Below are 18,914 nucleotides of genomic sequence, written 5' to 3' on the forward strand. Positions count from 1 at the left end.
TACCTCTACCAGCCCTCTCTCCTTTTATTCTTACCCTATTTATTGAAAGTAGAAAGGAAAATGACAAGATGATAGTCCATCAAAGAAAAATTTTGCTTTAGTCCAGATAGAATATTAATTTTATTTCTTAAATTCAGTTTCTCAAATTTCTTTCAATGCTAAGTGGTTCAGTTGTTGACACATGGAATAAAGGTATATTATTGATCATTCGTATGAACTCTTCCTGAATTACTACTCATTTAGTAGTGATTCACTCAACGTGTGTTTAATAAACAGCCTCACACACATTAGAACATCATACTAGGCAGTCCTGAATGTTAATGAGATTTCTTTTTTTTTTTTTTAAACTAATTATAGGAGTGTAATAAAGAGTACTAGAAGTAGTCTTCTGGGTAGAGAAGAACATGAATATTTTACTTTGCTTTGGGGGCAGTCTCTGAATTATGGATTAGCCACCTACATCTTGGCATTATTTCAGTAGTAGTACACGGATAGGAAGTGACGTTTCTGTAAAAATGCATAACTACCTGTGAGTAATAATTGAGGATAAGTAACCATATATTTCAATGGCTGATCAGTCTTGAAGAAGATTCTGAGCAAACAGGTGAGTGCTTTTGATATGTTATGGCACTTAATCCTCCCAATAGTCATAATATTGATACTCTTATTGTGCTTATTTTATGAAGCATAAAATGCTGACACAAAAAAATCAGTGTTCAGTGTTTTCAGTCTACAGATGAATCTGTCTCTTCTACTACAATGAAAGGAGCAACTGTTAGTAATAATAGCTTATATTATTTCTGCAGATTAGAGTCAGGAATGTTACTTCCACAGGGAAGAATGCCAAAGAGAGCTGGTTCTGGGGTCTGCCATGATTGAAAGTAGGGATCCTTGCAACTTAGTGCTGTATGAGGAGCTGTGGGGCCTGTTCTTCCACACGGTAGAGTCTTCCATTGCTTGCACGTATGACTGCAATGATAGTGATTACTGAACACACACACACAGACCGTTTATTGAGCAGTTTATTTGTTAGGAACTTTTGTAAACACTTTATATACTTTCTTTCATTTGAAACTCACAACAGTCTCGAGAGTTAATGAATAGTTTCCACATTTTAAGGAAGAGGATCTGGAGAGTTTAAAATCAGAGTTCTTAACAGTGAATTAGGAACACTGACACTGAGCCAATGGTAAGTTTCTGTAGTGTTGTTTAACTGGGTAGAGACAGTAAGGCATAATGGTTAAAAACACAGGCTCTTAGCTGTAATGGCTTTTGCCCTGTTGCATTATCTCTCTGTACCTGAGTTTCCCCATTTATAATGTGGGTATAATATGGGTAGCTATGGAGAGGGTTGAGTTGGAAGATTGAATGAGTTAGTATTTATAAAGTATCCGGTACATAGCAGTACCATATGTAGTAACATAAAGTTTGCTGTATTGTGGTGATTTTGTTTTATACAAATATTGTAGAAGTGTTATTTCTTAAACATTATAGTAAAGTTGTGCCTTTTTGTCATTTGGTATATTATGTACATTTCCTCATATAGTGTTTATAATTTATTATTGAATTTATTACTATGTGTTGTTATAATTCTGTGAGAGACATTTCCCCCTTTGCAGTTTCTGGTATTTGCTGTTATAAGGAAAAATTAGTGATATTTGTATATGGATCCTATTTTTAGTCACTTTACTGAAGTCTCTTCTGTTCTGAATGGTTTTTAAAAGCCATACCCCACACCAACTCATATCCAATTGACCTTCAAAATATAGAGAGCATATAACCATTCTTCAGCTCTCCCTCCCCTACCATACTCTAAGCCACTCCATCCCATACATGGTTATTTCCAAGCTTTTCCAGTGTCAGTGCTTTACCTTACTGTAGTCTATCCTCAGGGGAATCTAGTATCAAACTAAGGATCATTTTTCTCTTCTCTTTATGATATTTGTTTTCTTTTCTCTCATAGCTAAATAGCTACACCCTCCCCTCAACAAACAAACAAACAAGCACCTGAAAATAGTGGTGAGAATGGCCAAACAATGTCTTTATTCTAGCTTTAAATAGAGTGATTTCAATTTTATTTAATGTAAGACTTTCAGTTAGTTTCTGTTAAATAACTTGCACCATGATTTGAAAGTTTCCTGCTAGTCACATTTTACTCGTGTTTTTAATCTAACTAGTTGATTTTATCACATTGTTTCAGCATTTATTAATATGATCCTGCAGTTTTTCTCCTTTAATCTTCTAAAAGGTCAATTTTGCCTTCATCTTCATGTTCACGAACTAAATCCACATTTTGTCACGAAGTATGCCATCTTTTAATCGACTATTGGATGATATATGATGAGCTTTTATTTGGTATTTTTGTGTATCCCTCAGTTTTTAAGTAAAATTGTCATGATTTTTAATGTTTGATTTTGCCAGTTGAAAGAATATGAATACCGAGTTTTTCATTTATTAGAGATTTTAAGTTTCATTTAACTTTCCAGCTTGATTGAGATGTAACTGGAATATAATATTGTGTAAGTTTAGGGTGTACAATGTGTTGATTTGCTACACCTGTATATTGCAATGTGACTGCCACCACAGAGTTAGCTAACATCTTCATCAGGACACATAATTCCGTTTCTTTTGTGTGATGAGAACGTTTAAGATCTAATCCCTTAGCAACCTTAAAGTATATAATATAGCATTATAAACTGTATCCACAAAATTTAGATGAGTTAATTTTATTAGTAATTTAGGTAAATATCTGCCATTTTCATTTATTTACAAGTGCTTTTATTTTTTACAAGTGCTTATATATATACAACCTTGAAATTGTATGTTTCTTTATAGTCAAATAGAACTCTCCTATAAGTCCCATACCTTTTCATCTTTCATTGACAAGTGTTTGATAATCTTTTCAGTTTCTTCTAGAGCTATTAGTTCACTTTTTCTACATCAGTCAATTTTGATAACTTACATTTTCCTCGTAAGTAATCCATTTCATTTAGCTTTTCAGGTTTCATTAGCATAAAGTTACATAAAACATACTTACAAATTTTGAATACGTTTTTCATCTGTGATTATATCTTCTTTCTCACTACTAATTCTGTGAATTGTTGATTATATTCTCTCTGTCTCCTTCCCCATCCCCGCCCTTCTCCTTACTCCCCCAGTCTGTGTCTCTCGTTTTTGAGAACCAGCTTTTGGTTTTAATTCTAAATTCTAATTTTGGTTTTGAATATATCTCTTATAGTTTCTGTCTTCATTAGTTTTCCCCTTATGCTTTGTTTTGCTTGGTTTTTCTACCTTTTATTTGGTAACAAGAGAAATTTAATCTATTAATTTCCTACCATATATAATTCTACCATGTACAAATAACTGTTTCTCATAGGCAGAACTATCATATTTTCATGAAAATTACTCCATCGGTGTGTTGTCAGCCTCTGAAGCATGCTTAGTGGTTTGATTTACACATTTTCTATGTAGATTTAAAACTATCAACAAAGAATTTAGAGTAACTAAAAATAAATACACTAGTACCCCCCTACCCAGTGTTTCGGTTACCTGGGGTAATCTGAGGTCTGGAAACAGATGATCCTCCTTCTGCTGTATCATCAGAAGGTCAATAGTACAAGTAATAACACTACTTCACAGTACCTATGTCATTCACCTCACTTCATCTCATCTCATAGGTTTTTTATCATCTCACATTATCACAAGACTGGCAAGTACAGTACAATGAGATATTTTGAGAGAGAGGGAAAGACAATAGTCACGTAGCTTTTATTTTAGTATATTATCACGATTGTTCTATTTTATTATTAGTTATAGTTGTTAATGTCTTACTATGTCTAATTTATAAATTAAACTTTGTCACAGGTACATATGTGTATGAAAAAACAGTAAGTATGGAGTTTGGTACTGTTTGAAGTTTCAGGCATCCAGTGGTAATCTTGGAACATACCCCTTGCAGATAAGGGGGACTACTGTATTACCAAATTAATTTAAACAAATATCAGTAAAATGGATATTCCCAAATTGCCAAGTTGACTGATCAGTTTATTTGAATAGCCCTTACTGTTTCTTTAGCCATTGAATAAAGCCATTTAGCCAGTTTGAACAAAGACACAAATTCTCTACAATTAGGTCTCAAAATAAAGCAAACATAGCTATCTATTTAAAATATATTACACAGTGAAGCTTAGAACTTAAGGGTTCTGAAGTTAGCTTGTGTTCTAGAGTTGAGCTGCCAATGTGGAAACCTTGGCTCTGTAGTTAGCTGCTATGTGACCTTGGCCAAGAACTTAGTTTTTCTGTATTTTATAACCTGAAAAATGGGCACAGTTACAGTATCAACTTTTTGTGATTTTTTTTAAGGATTAAATGAGTTAAAGTATAAAAAGCAACCGATAAATGTAATTATTATTAATATCAATATGTGTATATTGAAAGTTTATATGAATATTTTGCTGTTTATAGGAAATCTAATAGATTCTAATAAAATAGAACCTAAAAATAGGAATCTAAAACTTCTATTCTGTGTACGAGTGGTATTCTGCTAAACCGAAGTATAATTCAATAAACACTGCAGAATAATTGGCGTCTTACTAATTTTATTACCTTTCCCAACAAACTTGGGCTCTGGGCGACACTGCAGAGCTGGGTCTTTTAAGATCCACGTTTATTTGTTGGCAGGGTCTTACACTACTGTCAGGTTCGGTTTCTTTAGTTTTTGTTAGTTTGAACTAGAAACAACCTATTTTGCCAGACTGGTTTATTTTTGTTGAAGGAAGCTGGCTGTCTGACAATTATGTTTACCAGGGAATTTATTTCTCTCGTATACTCCTTACAGTTCTCGGGGGTAAGAAAGCAGTCCTCATACCCTCACAGTTTTTAAATTCCCACATGAGAATGAAAATTTTGTCTACAATACCAGACTTGTTTGTTCAACATAAAAGAACATAAATCCTCCATGGGTCCCCAGGGGTTTGCTAGAGAAAGGGAGTGATCATTATAAACCACTTAGCGCTGTGTGCTCTGTATCATGTTGCCGTGAGAAAGTGATGTTTGATTGGCTCATAAAATAGGTTTAGTAAATCCTTTAAACACTGATGTGAGCAGTTGTGCATGTTGGAAATTAATACCTGAGAGTGTATTATAGGGATTACCAAGTCTCCAGAACAGTCACCTGGGCATGATAGATTTTTGTGTGTAAGGAAGATTATGTTTTGTGATTTCACTTTTAAGTGTCAAATGCTGGCATGGTTTTAGCATCTCCCTTTCGTTTGACTGAGGCCTGCGGACATCTTTCATCGCTGTTTTCGGTCTTCTTGATGTTTTGAGCAGTGCTATGCTATATAGACCAACCAACTTTCACAGTGAATTCCATCTGCAAACATTTTATCAGAAAAGAGAGAAACTTCAAAGTATTAGGGAAGGCAACTAGATTTAATGCATGAGCCTTTTTCCAACCACATTCTATATCTTCTCAAACAATTTAAAGGAAATACAGAATTAAGTGTCAGTGATTTTTGGTTTTTGTTTTTCTATTTTGCTGATTAGGTAGCAACAATGAAGCTTGGGAACACTGTACAGGTAGATCTTCACTGGGTCTATTTTACACGACCTTAAATATAATTTAAGTTTTTAAAAAATGCAATTTTTGTAACCATATCCTTTAGCAAAGGGATTTACTGTTTTGATGAAGAGGGAAAACTAAGCTTCAGTAAATAATGATGTTACTGATACTTTTCAGTTCCACAGACATCTAAACCATCGTTGAGTATGACCATTAAAATTGATGGTGGAATAAATGAGTGAAATTTAGAATTATATTGTTATAGGACCCCACTTCTGAAAAAATATTACAAGTTCACTGTGAAAGAATTAGTAGCACATGTTAGATTCTGCTGTTTTATAGGTAAGAACACAGTACTTTTTTAGATGTCCATTTCATTTAACCTTCATGGAATGTTAAAAAAAAAAAAGATTTTTTTAAAGCACTGTGGTAAATGTGTGCATCAGGCTTGTATGAGGTGTAAAAATTAATTGCCAACCGTCTAGCTGCAAATCCAGAAATTGTTATAAAGATTAGTGGATTTTTTTTTCAGTGGCATCAAGTTAGGTAGAAAATCTTCATGAAAAAAGTAATAATGTGCTTCTAACTGTTATTTGCAGGACAGTGATTTTTGTAGCAGGATGTAAATAGAGCCAAAGTTAGGACTTACTTGTTCCTTAAGAACTTAACATTTATAATCCCGCTGTTTTGTTTATATAATCCCTTTAAATACTTCTAAAGAGCTTCCAATCAGATACATACATAACAATGTTTATTTTTCAATAAATAAAAAAGTATATAATAGTAAAAATACTTAATGTGAATTCGTGTAGTTCTCTTGCATATATATGGTCTTTTTCTCTTGAATATATATGGTCTTTTTCTCTTAAGATGCTTCTATTAGAAAGATAATAGTTATTTTGCAAATGGACTGAAGTAGATTTTTGACGCTTTGAGTTCTGTCCAACCAGTTTGCTGAAATGACTGAACTGCCAAACCGGACGGGGGTGGCTTTCGGTTTCCGTCGTCTTTGAGCTTTCTTTGGTATCCGGCACTCAGGGCGCTGTCCATCACTTCTGCTTCTGGTGGATATTTCTCTTCCCTCTTCACTCTGTTCTGCGGCGTCAGTCACAGGGGCTCTCCTCACATCCCCCCAGCTGCTCCTTTTCAGGATGTTTTTGTTACAGGCTCTCTTCTTTCTACCCACGTTTGTAATGTCCTTGTTTCCTGGCATCCTTCAGATACGTGAAGATTCTGTTCTCCGCCCGTGTTACTCCCTCACTGAAACCTCCACAGCCATCCTCTCTAAGGGAGGCACACTCAAATGCCTCCGTGGGCGGGTACTGCAAGTAGGTGATGATCTGGGCATTAAAACAGCAGCAGCAGCAGTAGAGGCAGCATAGAACATAAATGGACATCTTTAAAAACTTAGAACATGTCCCATCCAAAGCTATTTCCGCCTGGTCCCAGCCTCAGCTGCTGTGAAGGAATGAAGGTTCAGTGTTCATTCCTTCGTTCACCAGATAGCAATACTGCTCTTACTGTGTTCCTGGCACATAGATGTTAGGGTTAAGGCAGGAAATGGAAGATACCACCTCTCCTGGAGGTGACACCAATTCCGGAGATCTGAGGAGTCATACCAGGGCTAATGATATTTAGTATTACCAGATCTTTAAATTTAATTTAAAAAAAAAAAAAACAGAAATTCAGACTTTCCTGTGAAATTCCGCTTTTTAGAATGTTGATATAAATTTTGGAAAGAAACATAGAGCTTATTAAAACTGTGCTGACCTGTTTGCAACATTGGCCTACAAAATACTCCAACATCTGACTCTGAAGTACCCAGGCCTTTCCACCTACACCTATTTTTCCGGCTTGATCTTCATCTGCTTCTTTGTTTCCTGCCCTCCACTCACCGCCCACCATGCCTGGCCCCCTCTTTCTGCATCTTACGTATTGTACTTCTCACTACAGTGCATTTCCATTTCCTCTCTTTTCACCCCTGGTCATTTAGTACCCACTGACAGCCCAAATGTTCCTTTGTAAGCTGACCCTAATCTCACTGTATAGAATTACTCCTACTCTGCCAGTATTCCACAGTATTTCCTACGCACTCTCATTGGAGCACTTACCAAAGTGTTTTATGGGCCCTGAGCCCAAAGAAGCTATAGTTTCATCTTTGTATCCTAAGAATCTAGCTTTGCACCAAGTCAGCGCTTCATAAATGCTTACAGAATGATTGAGCAGGTCTGAAATCTGGTTTTCTTGGAGCTCACAATGGTGGTAACCTACATTATAGAGGTTTAGGCAAAAAACCCCCAAGCACAAAGAGATACTCTCTGAATAGAAGCTTTGTTTTGCATGTAAACAGTCTTGATATAAAAATTATCCTTTCATATCACGTGGTAGCTGTCCACTTCTTTACCAAGTATATCTGAAATCACTACTTAGGTCTGTTCTACCCAACTCTTCCGACCTCTGAGCACGCCCCTTTCCGGTCCCACCACACCCATACACCGAACTCCTAATATGGTGATACTGGTTGACTTACACATTAGTCATTGATGACCCCAGACTCATCACGTGGTAGAGCAGATAGTCTGTCCTTTGTATTTGAGTTTTATTTATTGTTTTCAAACTCCAAGGTTATATTAAAAGTTCATGTGAAGGTGGGGACAAGGGATGACGGGTGGAGATGAAGGACAGTTTTATTGAATGACAGCTGTGTGCCAGCCCTGTTTTAGGTACTACACAGGTGTGCTGTCTTAAGACATCCCTGTGAGCTAAGTAGTGTTGTCGTCAATGTAAGACCAAGGAAAATGAGGCTGAAACAGGTTAAGTTACATGTCATACGACAGTTCTGGATACTTCTTCAGGATGAAGATGAATAAGTTGAATTGGCTTGTTAGATACTTTGTATATAATTTTCACCAATTTTTTTCTGTAAATTCAATACTGCATAAAATACATTATTTTTAGTTGTCTAACATCTGCTAACTTTAGATTTTTGGAAGAATCCACCAGCGATTTTCAGCCATGTCAGACCTGCCTACATTTTAAGAAAAGTTTTACAGTATCCTCTTTAGTATTCTGAAATGAGTTTATGGAAGCAATCATCTATTTATGTGCACAGTTGTTTAAAATATAAATACAATGGCATGTGTGCTACAGAAACCAGAAATAGCAAAGTAAGTTCTATGAAAATAGTGGATTTAAATACATAAGGACACATGCACAGTTACACTAGGAAAATAAAAGTGGTCAGATGCTTGCATCTTTTAAGTAGACTCATTGTGAATATGACCGTTATAGGTACAGATGAATATGTGTATGTTTAATTGTTTTAATTGTACAGATAGTATAAACAGTGTTCCTGTTCATGATATGTTTTTCCAAATAGTAATTCTTGGTAAAGTTCCAAAACATGGAAACTTTCTTCAACTTACTCAATAGCTTAATTTCTGGAAAATTTGGTTTTAACTAAAACTGCAAAACATATTTGTGTTTGTATGTGAGATAATTACTAGTTTCCAAACTCAATGAGCTATATCAGAAATTTTGCCAAATGAATGTCTAGTGAACTATTTGGAAGGCTCAGAGAACATGGGGCAGAGACAAACTTCTTGGACTTCCCATTGTTGTTGGACTTCCCATCGTTGAAATCCCTGGACCTTACCTATTACATGTCATAGTGCCCACTTCACTCCCAACCTCAATATACCTGAGAATGCCTCTACAGGTCACTTCTGAAACGTTTTCTTAAGAGACAATACTGCTCTTCATGAGTACCACTGATTGAAGCCTTCCGAACCAAAATTAACATTTGTTGGCAAAATATTATTTATTCCTTATGTTTAAGATACTGTGTATAGTGCAGTGTGAACTCAAAGAATATAAAAATCAATTCCTTTCTTCAAGGATTTAAGAGACTAAGAAAATGGATCACGTATTGGGGGCACCTGAGCTGCTCACTTGGTTAAGTGTCTGCTTTCAGCTCAGGTCGTAGTCTCATGGTCCTGGGATCAAGTCCTATGTCCAACTCCCTGCTCAGTGGAACATCTATTTCTTCCTTTCCCTTTGCCTCTCCTCCCACTCTAACGTGCTCTCTCTTGCTCCCTTTCTTTCTCTCTTGCTCACTCTCCTTCTTTCTCTCAAATAAAATCTTAAAAAAAAAAAGAATAGAAAATGGATCACTTTCATATATAGTGAATATTGAAAATAAGTGTTTGTCACAAAGAGAAAGATGGCAGTGAGCTGAGAACACCAGAAAGGTCTCACAGAAGCAGACTGGTACAAAGCAAGATTTGAAGGATGTATGTGTAAGGATGTGGCTCTAGAAAAGCTTGCGTTGGATCAGGAAAGGGAGCCAGGGAGTCTACCTAGGGTGAAAGTGTTACTGTCAGAAAGTAATGGGCAGTGATAATAGCAATTAAGATTAGAGTACAACTGTCATGTCCATATGGAAATTAAATGGAATAATTCACAAACTGAATGTCAGCTATGGTTGCTGCCTACAAAATATTTAAGTGTTGAGATGGCTGTTTAGTGAATTTGAAGTTCATTAACAGTTTTATGGAAGGCCTAGAGTAGAAGATTCATTTTCCTTTAACAGAGAATGCATTTTCAGTTGTATCTCTTCTTTGGACTATTTTATTATATTTACCCAGTTAAATTTGGAATGGACTCCTGGCTTTGGTCCATAGATAGATTCATTGGATCCATGATCGTGGACTTTGAATTGCTACAATAGCAGATCATAGGACTTTATGTCTCTTTTGTCTTTGTGTCTTGCAGGTATGACTTTGTAGAAGTTGAAGAACCCAGTGATGGAACTATATTAGGGCGCTGGTGTGGTTCTGGAACTGTGCCAGGAAAACAGATTTCTAAAGGAAATCAAATCAGGATAAGATTTGTATCTGATGAATATTTTCCTTCTGAACCTGGGTTCTGCATCCACTACAACATTGTCGTGCCAGTAAGTATCACTTAGAGATTTCCTTATTTAATTGAGTTACTGTTCTGTGTACTTATTTTAAAAAGGATCAGGAAAAACAAAAAACAAAGACCTTTCCTTCGCTTGATTTTTTCTTATCCATAAACATCACTGTGGTATCACAAATAACTTGAATTCCTTACTATAGATCATTAGCCCGGTGAAATACCTTTTTCAGTGCAATGAGATAACTTGTTTTTTACAACATTTAGGAGATTACATCATATCCATTCCCCCGCAACTCACTGATATTTCAGTATTTATGGGAAATCACATATGTGGGTAACATTTTCTCCTGAAAAAAAAAAAAAAGGAAAATCTGTGTATTTATTACTCATAGCATTTGGATCACCATCAAAATTTGGACCATCTAATGTCTTCCTGAATTTCAAGTTTGAATCATATTAAATGATAAAATACGATTTTAGTTTTCTAGCTTTTCTGGAGCCCTTTCTTATATGATACCCCTTTGCATTTTGCTACCTGCTACTCTCACTTTAAAGATGGAAACTTTGAAGCTTAACACGGGATTGTAATGGTTCTAATTTTCAAATTCACTTGTATATTTGGAATAAATACATTGGAGAACTAGAAAGCCAGCACGATTTGACATTAATGCCATTTTAGCTAGATTCATGTCTATAATTGCGCTAGAAGTTCATGTTCTTAATTTGCTGTCTTACTGTTCCCCTCCAGTTAAGGTGGCATCATTCCTTACCTGAACCTTCTGAAAAATATTTTTTAAATGTGTTGTTTATGAATATGTGCATAACCTTTTTCTTTTTATTGAGAAAGATAAATTTACTATTATTTTTAATGTTATCAATGTTATAGTAAAATACATCTTAAAAAGTAGTTATCTCCATTTTCCTACTTACCCTGCTTAAATAATATTTTTGGCTCTTTTGTTTTAAAAAAGATGTTTTGAAATTCTCACGGGAATTTAAGAAATCTACTTTGCCTAATTATAATTATTACTATAATTTTAGTTATATCCTGATTGCTTGTACCCTTTATTTCATGCCCAGGGCATACTGAGCAACCAAAAAAGGAAACTTCACCTTAACATTACAATATGAATATAATATACAAATTTTAATATTGATTCCATATTTCCTAATTGGCTTCACGAATAGCTAGCTTGCTGTGTGCATTGTTCTTATACCCAGAAAAAGCACAGGTTTTAATGCATGTACCCCACACCCTGTTGTGTTGCCAGTGTGCCTGCTGGTTTGCTAAACCTTCTGTCATTGAAGATCATTGAAGATCTTATTTTCTGTTATTTTAAATGGTGATATTATTGATCATATTTAAAAAGCATACTAGGTGGCATCTTTGTATTTGTATGAATACTTCAGAATTACTGTAAGCAATTTGAGAAAAATAGTAAATGGGTTTTCAATATTCTGGGTATGATGCAATAAATAGATACAAATGTTTAAAATAATATATATAAAATAAAGGGTATTTATCCCAAACGGTGACAAAAATAAATTTGAAGCTGAGAAGATATTTATATGTTAAATAAACTGTTCTTTTCATATTGTATTAATTTAGATGTTTATAGCTAGCAATTCGCTATCATGCTACAGATTAATACATATATTAAGCTAAAATATATGTACATATGTCAACACCAAGGGTTGTCTTTTCCTAATTTTATGACTGGATGGGTTAGTTAGTTGGATAATCCAGGAGTTATGTGGATTAAATAAATCCATATCTTATGTAAAGATAAATGTAAAGGAAATTTATAGTGTTGTACTCAGTTCTGGGTACATTACAGGCTCTTAATAAGTACTTGAATGCTGAGTTGATCATACCGCTCACTCACTCCAGCTTAACTAACAGATGATTCACTGACACGTGTATTTTTATCGCTGAGCGTAAAGCAGGTTCCTGAGCCTTGAAATGAGATAAAGCATCATTAGGATCTGCAGTAAGTATTACCCATCCTGTTGACTCAAAAGGGCTCTGCCACGTGGTTTGACCTGCTTCTGGAGATTTATTGTGATTAAGATCAGAAACTGCTTCTGAGAGACTTTAGAAGAAAGCTGTATCGCCGGTTACATCATTAAAATTAAATTCAGTGCATTTTTCAATAGTTGCTGTAATCCTTTGATAAAATTGCAAATGTGGGTTTTGGTAGTCTGCGAATTGACATTCTCCCGGCATCTATGGAGCCACGTTTTTGCGTGGTACCCAAGTTGACCCGTGATGGGCTGCAGAAAATGGAGATATGTAGAAATACGACATAGGAAATATTTTTTTAATTTGCCTCATGCTTAGGAAAAAACAGCAGCCATTGGACTGCAAGAAACAAGATAATGTGACAGCATAGTCCTGCATTGCCTAATAAGGTGTGATTTGGTGATCTTAATTTTGCCAGAATGTTCTCTGGGGTGATTATTGATACATGATTTTTGTAATCTCACAAGCTTCGGTTCTGTTAAATTTATTTTGGCAATTTATCTGCCTTTTCTTCACCTATTCTTTGTCTTGGTTCCATGTTTCCCTCTCTCCCACACAGCCACCCTCCTGCTGTCCATCATTCCTGTAGAAAACTGAGATTTGGTTAGTGAAAATTTGACAAGTGGTTTTGCTGTTAAGCCTTCCAGAAAGTTTTGAATTATTATTGTGTATTGCTAAATGACATCCCTCTCTCCATGCCTCTCCTCTCCACAACATTATTACTAACAGGGCAACAATCCATCAACCTTATCTGTGTATCAATGAATGAAAGCCTAAGGGAAGAAAGTTTGCCTTTTCAAGAAGAGACTTAAAAGTTCTTCTGGCATTTGCTCAAGGGCACGTGCCCTCCAACCCCTGGATCATCTCTGTTTCCGCCCCCCCCCCGCCAGGATTAACTTCATAATTAGCACACCCAGCTTCCCAGAGGCATTGGTCTAATTGAATGCAACCTGCCACAGCAAAATAGGATCTTTAGGGACCACTGGCCACTTGGTTTCTTAATTTTGTCATGATACAAATGATGCAATGATGTGAATCCCAAGTCCTTAATGGACTACTAACTTACCGAATTGAGATTTGCTGCTGAGTGCCTAGCACAATGCCAGACACATTGCGGCTGCTCACTAGTGCCTCATGGAAGTTCAGCCAGTTCCCCTCAGAGTTGTCTAAATGTGGAGCTGCACTGACTTTCATGTACTCTGTTACCCTTGTTACTGTTGTGTAATGTTGCTGATTCATAAACTAGAGCACTGGTGAACTGCAGTAATGACACCAGGTATTCTCCCATTCATGATATGGTAAAACTGGTCTCTCCCTCTCTCTCTCTGCCTCTCTCGCTTTCTGGTGGGGAGCGGAACATTTGCAGTAAAGACATTGGTGCATACTTAACGACATTATAACCATTACTGTGTATAATCATACTTACCTGCTTTTTATAATTAACTTCATGTTTTGCAGCTATTCAAAAACCAACAGAAACTTTGAGTTTAATCCACTTTTTTTCTGGGACAATTATGGAGAAATTCTATTTTAATATTTTTTATAGTTTACAAGTAAGGGAGATCACTGGGCAGCCTTCTTTGGAAACATGAATGGATATGTCTGATTCTAGTCAACCTTTAAGGTTGGTTGATTCTATACCAATCTTAGACAGTATGTATCTTAGCAGTAGTAGTTTTAAAATTTTCAGAAACAGTGTTGCCATACACATGTTGTCATTAAAAACCAAGTTCACCATTGTCAGATGATTTATTCACTCTTTTCCCCAGACGAATGAATGAGAGCGCATATAGGTAAAACAAGAGATTATTTATTACTTTGAATAAAGCGATGTTGATTTAATAAAGATTTTATGTATTCTTTTAGATGTAGTTATACTGTTTTTTTGTATTAAGATTTCAGTGTCATTTTCTTGATTCCTAGATACCTTAGAGTAAAACATAAATAAAATTTATCTTTGCACTTTACTATTTTAAGTTGATATTATACGCTGAGTTTTACTTTAGAAAAATCTTTAGCATGAGATGTTTACCTGAAATAGTAGCTAGTTGTTTATAGCTTAAAAAAAAAAAATACTGGATTCACTGTATAAATTTAAAATGTAGCATTTCAATTTTATTTTCAAGAATCATTTATGGAAATAATAGACTCCCCAATTATGCCCCATTAATAAAGAAAGAAAAATAAGTCCATGCAAATTGATGTCAAACAATATATATGCAGCTTTCATGATTGTGCATAAGGAGTTAATAATGTCTTTGATTCTTTTTTCCTTCATGCTTAAAAAAAGGGGGGGCTGGTAGATTATCAGTGAGAGATTGTTTGGGAAGAAATGAAGCAAAACTGAAATAAAACAGTGCAAGCTTGTTTCTGTTTGGAGGCCACACACATTGAGAGCCCAGCACACATTTCAGATCTCTTACAAAGAAAATTTCTTGTTTAATTTTAGAGTAATTTATAATAGATTATGTATGTTTTACTCTGTGTACTATAGTGTAAGCACCATTATTTTAAAATGTTAAAAAATCTACAGAGTTGAAAAATAGCATCTTTTCTCCTAGCATCAAAAGACCTTATTAAAAGTTTATTTATTAAAAAAAAATAATAAACCTTAATATAAAAATATTGCATATTTAAATCAATTACTTCAAACATTACTTCAAAAATTGCTTATTTTTAAATAAAAGATACAAATCCAAATATGAATATTTTTAGTGGTTTTATTCTTTGCATATAGAACTATTTCCTCTTGAGTATATATTGTTTGTAATATATATGTTTTAAAATGGTTATGAGATTTGGGGATTTTTTTCTCTCTCTCCAATCTGGTTAAAATTTTGAGGAATGATTAAAACACCATTGATTTCTTTTAAAACACTGTTGTTGAATATAATGTTTTTTCAGGAGTTTTAATCTAAGCTTTGGACCAGAAGTAATAACATAATATTTTCAGCAATTCATTTATTCGCATTTTTCATTTAATAAATGGGTTGGTTTAGATTAAGAGAAGTACATGTTAAAGCTACCATACTAATTGACTCCATATATTTTTATCTTCTTGCCTTTATTGTCTGAAAAGAGGAGAGTGTGGGATGATGAATGAACTGAAGGCTCTTTTAACTCACAGCAACCCGTGAAACTCATCTTTTAGGTTGCTTCTCAATTTTTCCTGTTCTTTGCTATTTTCTTTTTTTCACTGGTTAGCAACAGTTGTTTGGACTCACATTTTTTTAAATTCCTTTTTGTAAACTTATACCCAGAGATTAAATAATGCTAGAGAATGGCATGCAAGTATTGTAGCCACTTTATAATCCCAACTGTGGGTTTTCCTTAATAGTGATTTTGTAAATGACTTGTCCAGAGTTAAGTCAGTGCCTGGCCAGTATGCACTATAGAAGGGTGTATGGTTTCTGTGGGGAAGGCTTAGAAGGACACTTGATGCCTGAGGTGCCATTAAGGAATGCATGACTGATTGCCAAAGTAGTTATTAATTATGCGGGATACAGAGAACAAAGCAGCTCAGTGAATATTGAAGTTGGAGGGAGAAAGGAGGAGGGGGCTATTTTTTCAGTCCCTTCTGGCATGTGCCAGTAGGTTATTTCACTGTTAATATCATGTAAGGAAAAGTCTTAACTGAAGGCCAAATTTGCTTTTATGTTCAGGTTAAGAAAAATTCTAAGTAACTCTCAAACAAGGTATCAAATTCATTTTCTTAGAGGAAAAATAAAGCAGCATACCTGGAATAAAAATCCTTAGAGCAGTATCGTAACCCCAACTCCATAGCTCCATAGGAAACAAATTCAGTGTTAGAATGTCAAGATTTTTTAAAAATTGCAGATCTTCATAACAAATTGCACTGCATTCCTATATGGTATTAAACCAGTTTTAATGAGTGAAAAATTTAGGTTGTAAACCTTTAAAATAAATTTTTATTTACCTTAAGAGAGAATTAAGAGAAAAAAAATTGTTCTTTGAATTTTTTGTAGTATTTAGAGAATGAAAGAAGTTATTTCAAGTACTTCATGTCTATACCGACGTCTGAAACACTTTTTGAGTGATTAGGTTTTTATTAAAATATACAATGTAACTGTATATTTATGCAAGGAGTCTAGAGATGACAGTATTTTATTACATCAAAGAAATTACACAATTGCTACAGAGACTAAGCTTTTCCTTGGCTAAGAGCTGTTTAATGTATTTTTCTAACAATTTCTACCCCATGGACACAGTGCTCTCTTTCATGTGAAGATCATGGTCTCTCTTCCATTTCTACTGGACTCTTTTTGTTCCAGTTAATTCCTAGCTACCTTAGAAAGAATTTCACAGATGGTATGATTTGTAGTTAGAAAGAAAAAGGCAGTTGGTGCTCCTGCAGGAATGGTAGACGACAGACAGACGACTGAGTTGAAATACAAAGGGTTATAAATAAGAATTTAGGAAAGTTTGAAGTTTGATTGACTCATGTTTTATATCTAAAGCCACAAAGACTTAAAAGCTTAGAGTTAATATGACCCCAAACCTGTGGAATTATTCTCTAGAAGTTTGTTGCAACTGAAAATGATAGAATAAATGCTTTGTCCTCAGTATCCTCTTCTATTTTCCTGTTAAGTCTTTCAAAGGCATTGAAGAATTATTTGAGGAGATATTTTGTTGTGAGAAAATTTAAAAATGTATATGGCATTGCCCTAGGTCTCTGAGAACTTACCTTGTTTTGAGGGGGAAAAATGTAACACACACACACACACCCCTATATACCTATATAAATACACTACATGACTAAGTGTAATATAAGTGGTTTGGAACGATTTGAAGAAAGAGGCAATTGGTGGAAGCAGAGAGATATTATAACTCTCAGATTAAAAGAAAAAACAAATGGTCAAACAAACAAAAACCCTGGGAGAGGCTTAGTATAGGTTTGATATCAAATATATTATTAAAAATCCCTGAAGAGTTTATTAAAAACAATATTATCAGATGTCAGAGATTACGATTCTCCTTATCTGGAATAGTGCCCAGTTATCTGCATTTTCATCAAACATGCTTGGAGATTCTGATACAAGATGTTCTCACACTGAATTTGTGGTGAGAAATTGCTGTAGACTATAAACTAAGCAGATGCAAAGGTTTTATTACAAGATGTTGGGGAGGTACTTTTCATTTTCAAACAAACATGAATATTTGGGGGGAGCAGATTGGAAATTCTGCATGAATATTTTCTTGCTAATATACCCATGTGTTCTCTGGGTTTTTCTTGGTGGGTTTTTGGTTTTTGTTTGTTTGTTTGTTTGTTTTTGTTGGTTTTTTTTTAACAGGATTGCAAAAAAAAAAGTGGGCCTTTCTCATAGAATTAGATGGCTAGATTTCAGTTTGGTAATACTTGCATTTATTGTACTGAGTTTTCTAAGCTATGTACTGAAGCTTATCTGTTCTGTCAACTGCCGGTATCTCTTACCCATGCAACCAGAACAAATGACACTTTGCCTTGTTTTCTAGTTCATCACCAGGCTTGTCTGATAATTCACATATGGCATAGCTCCAGCACTGAGACACAGTTCTAGACTAGATCTTCATTTGTTCTGCAGTATAAGGCACTATTATTAGTAAAATGAGATTGTCCCAATCATCAAGAAATCTCCTTTCAATCTCCTCATATACATTTTTCACATGTCATTTTAATTTTTGTCTGAGTTACAGCTACACATAGTTTTACGACACAAATATTTCTCTGAGGCTTGTTACAAAAATAGCAGTTGCCCCCACTTTCCTCTGCAAACTATTTTCCTGTACCTTGGAGGCAAGTGCTTCCAGTTCTTTTAACCGATTCCTTTAGAATTGAGCTTTCTATCTTCCTGTAACATGCTTTTGTTGCCGCTTCTTGAATTTTTGGCTTTAAGAATGATCTATGATCGTCATTGACTTCATTCTCTGAAGGGTGAGGTGTTCACTTTCTTCCACCCTCCTGCTTTTACCACATGTACAGACACATCCCATCACTGCCTCCTCTAGTGTAATCTGATTCTATCAAGATCCAAATCCATTGTGTACATTATGGTGACCATGGGATCATGGTTCACAACTGAGCCATGAAGTATAATAGGACTGTGTTTCCTTTCCTGCCTTATTCTACTTCGTTTTTCCTAGAGTTGTGTTATTTCTTGGTTTGCTTAGCTTTCTATGTATTTATCACTCATTCAACCCCAAACTGTGCCTCTAATTGTGTAAATCTCCCTCAGATACAGCCAGACACATTTGTGTTTTCTTATAATTTTATCGACCAAAAGAAATCTCTGCTGAAACAATCTGGTCTACTTCAATTTAGACTGATTACCATTTAGACCTGCCACGCAGCTGTCATCCTGGGTGGGGGGTCTCCCCCACGCCCATCCCCACCCCATCATTATCCTGAGT

General features: G+C 35.1%; 1 protein-coding gene across 2 annotated transcripts in view; it reads left to right on the forward strand.

Annotated features, from left to right (window-relative positions):
• The window catches only part of PDGFC (platelet derived growth factor C), a 204,280-nt gene that overhangs the window by 140,555 nt on the left and 44,811 nt on the right, over positions 1-18,914 (forward strand). For both annotated transcript variants that reach the window (XM_047717817.1, XM_047717818.1), the window contains one exon: positions 10,337-10,517. In XM_047717817.1, the coding sequence (XP_047573773.1) occupies positions 10,337-10,517 (181 nt within the window). The remainder of the gene's footprint in view (positions 1-10,336; positions 10,518-18,914) is intronic.

Source organism: Lutra lutra, chromosome 2, assembly GCF_902655055.1.
Source record: "Lutra lutra chromosome 2, mLutLut1.2, whole genome shotgun sequence".
NCBI classification, from domain to species: domain Eukaryota; kingdom Metazoa; phylum Chordata; class Mammalia; order Carnivora; family Mustelidae; genus Lutra; species Lutra lutra.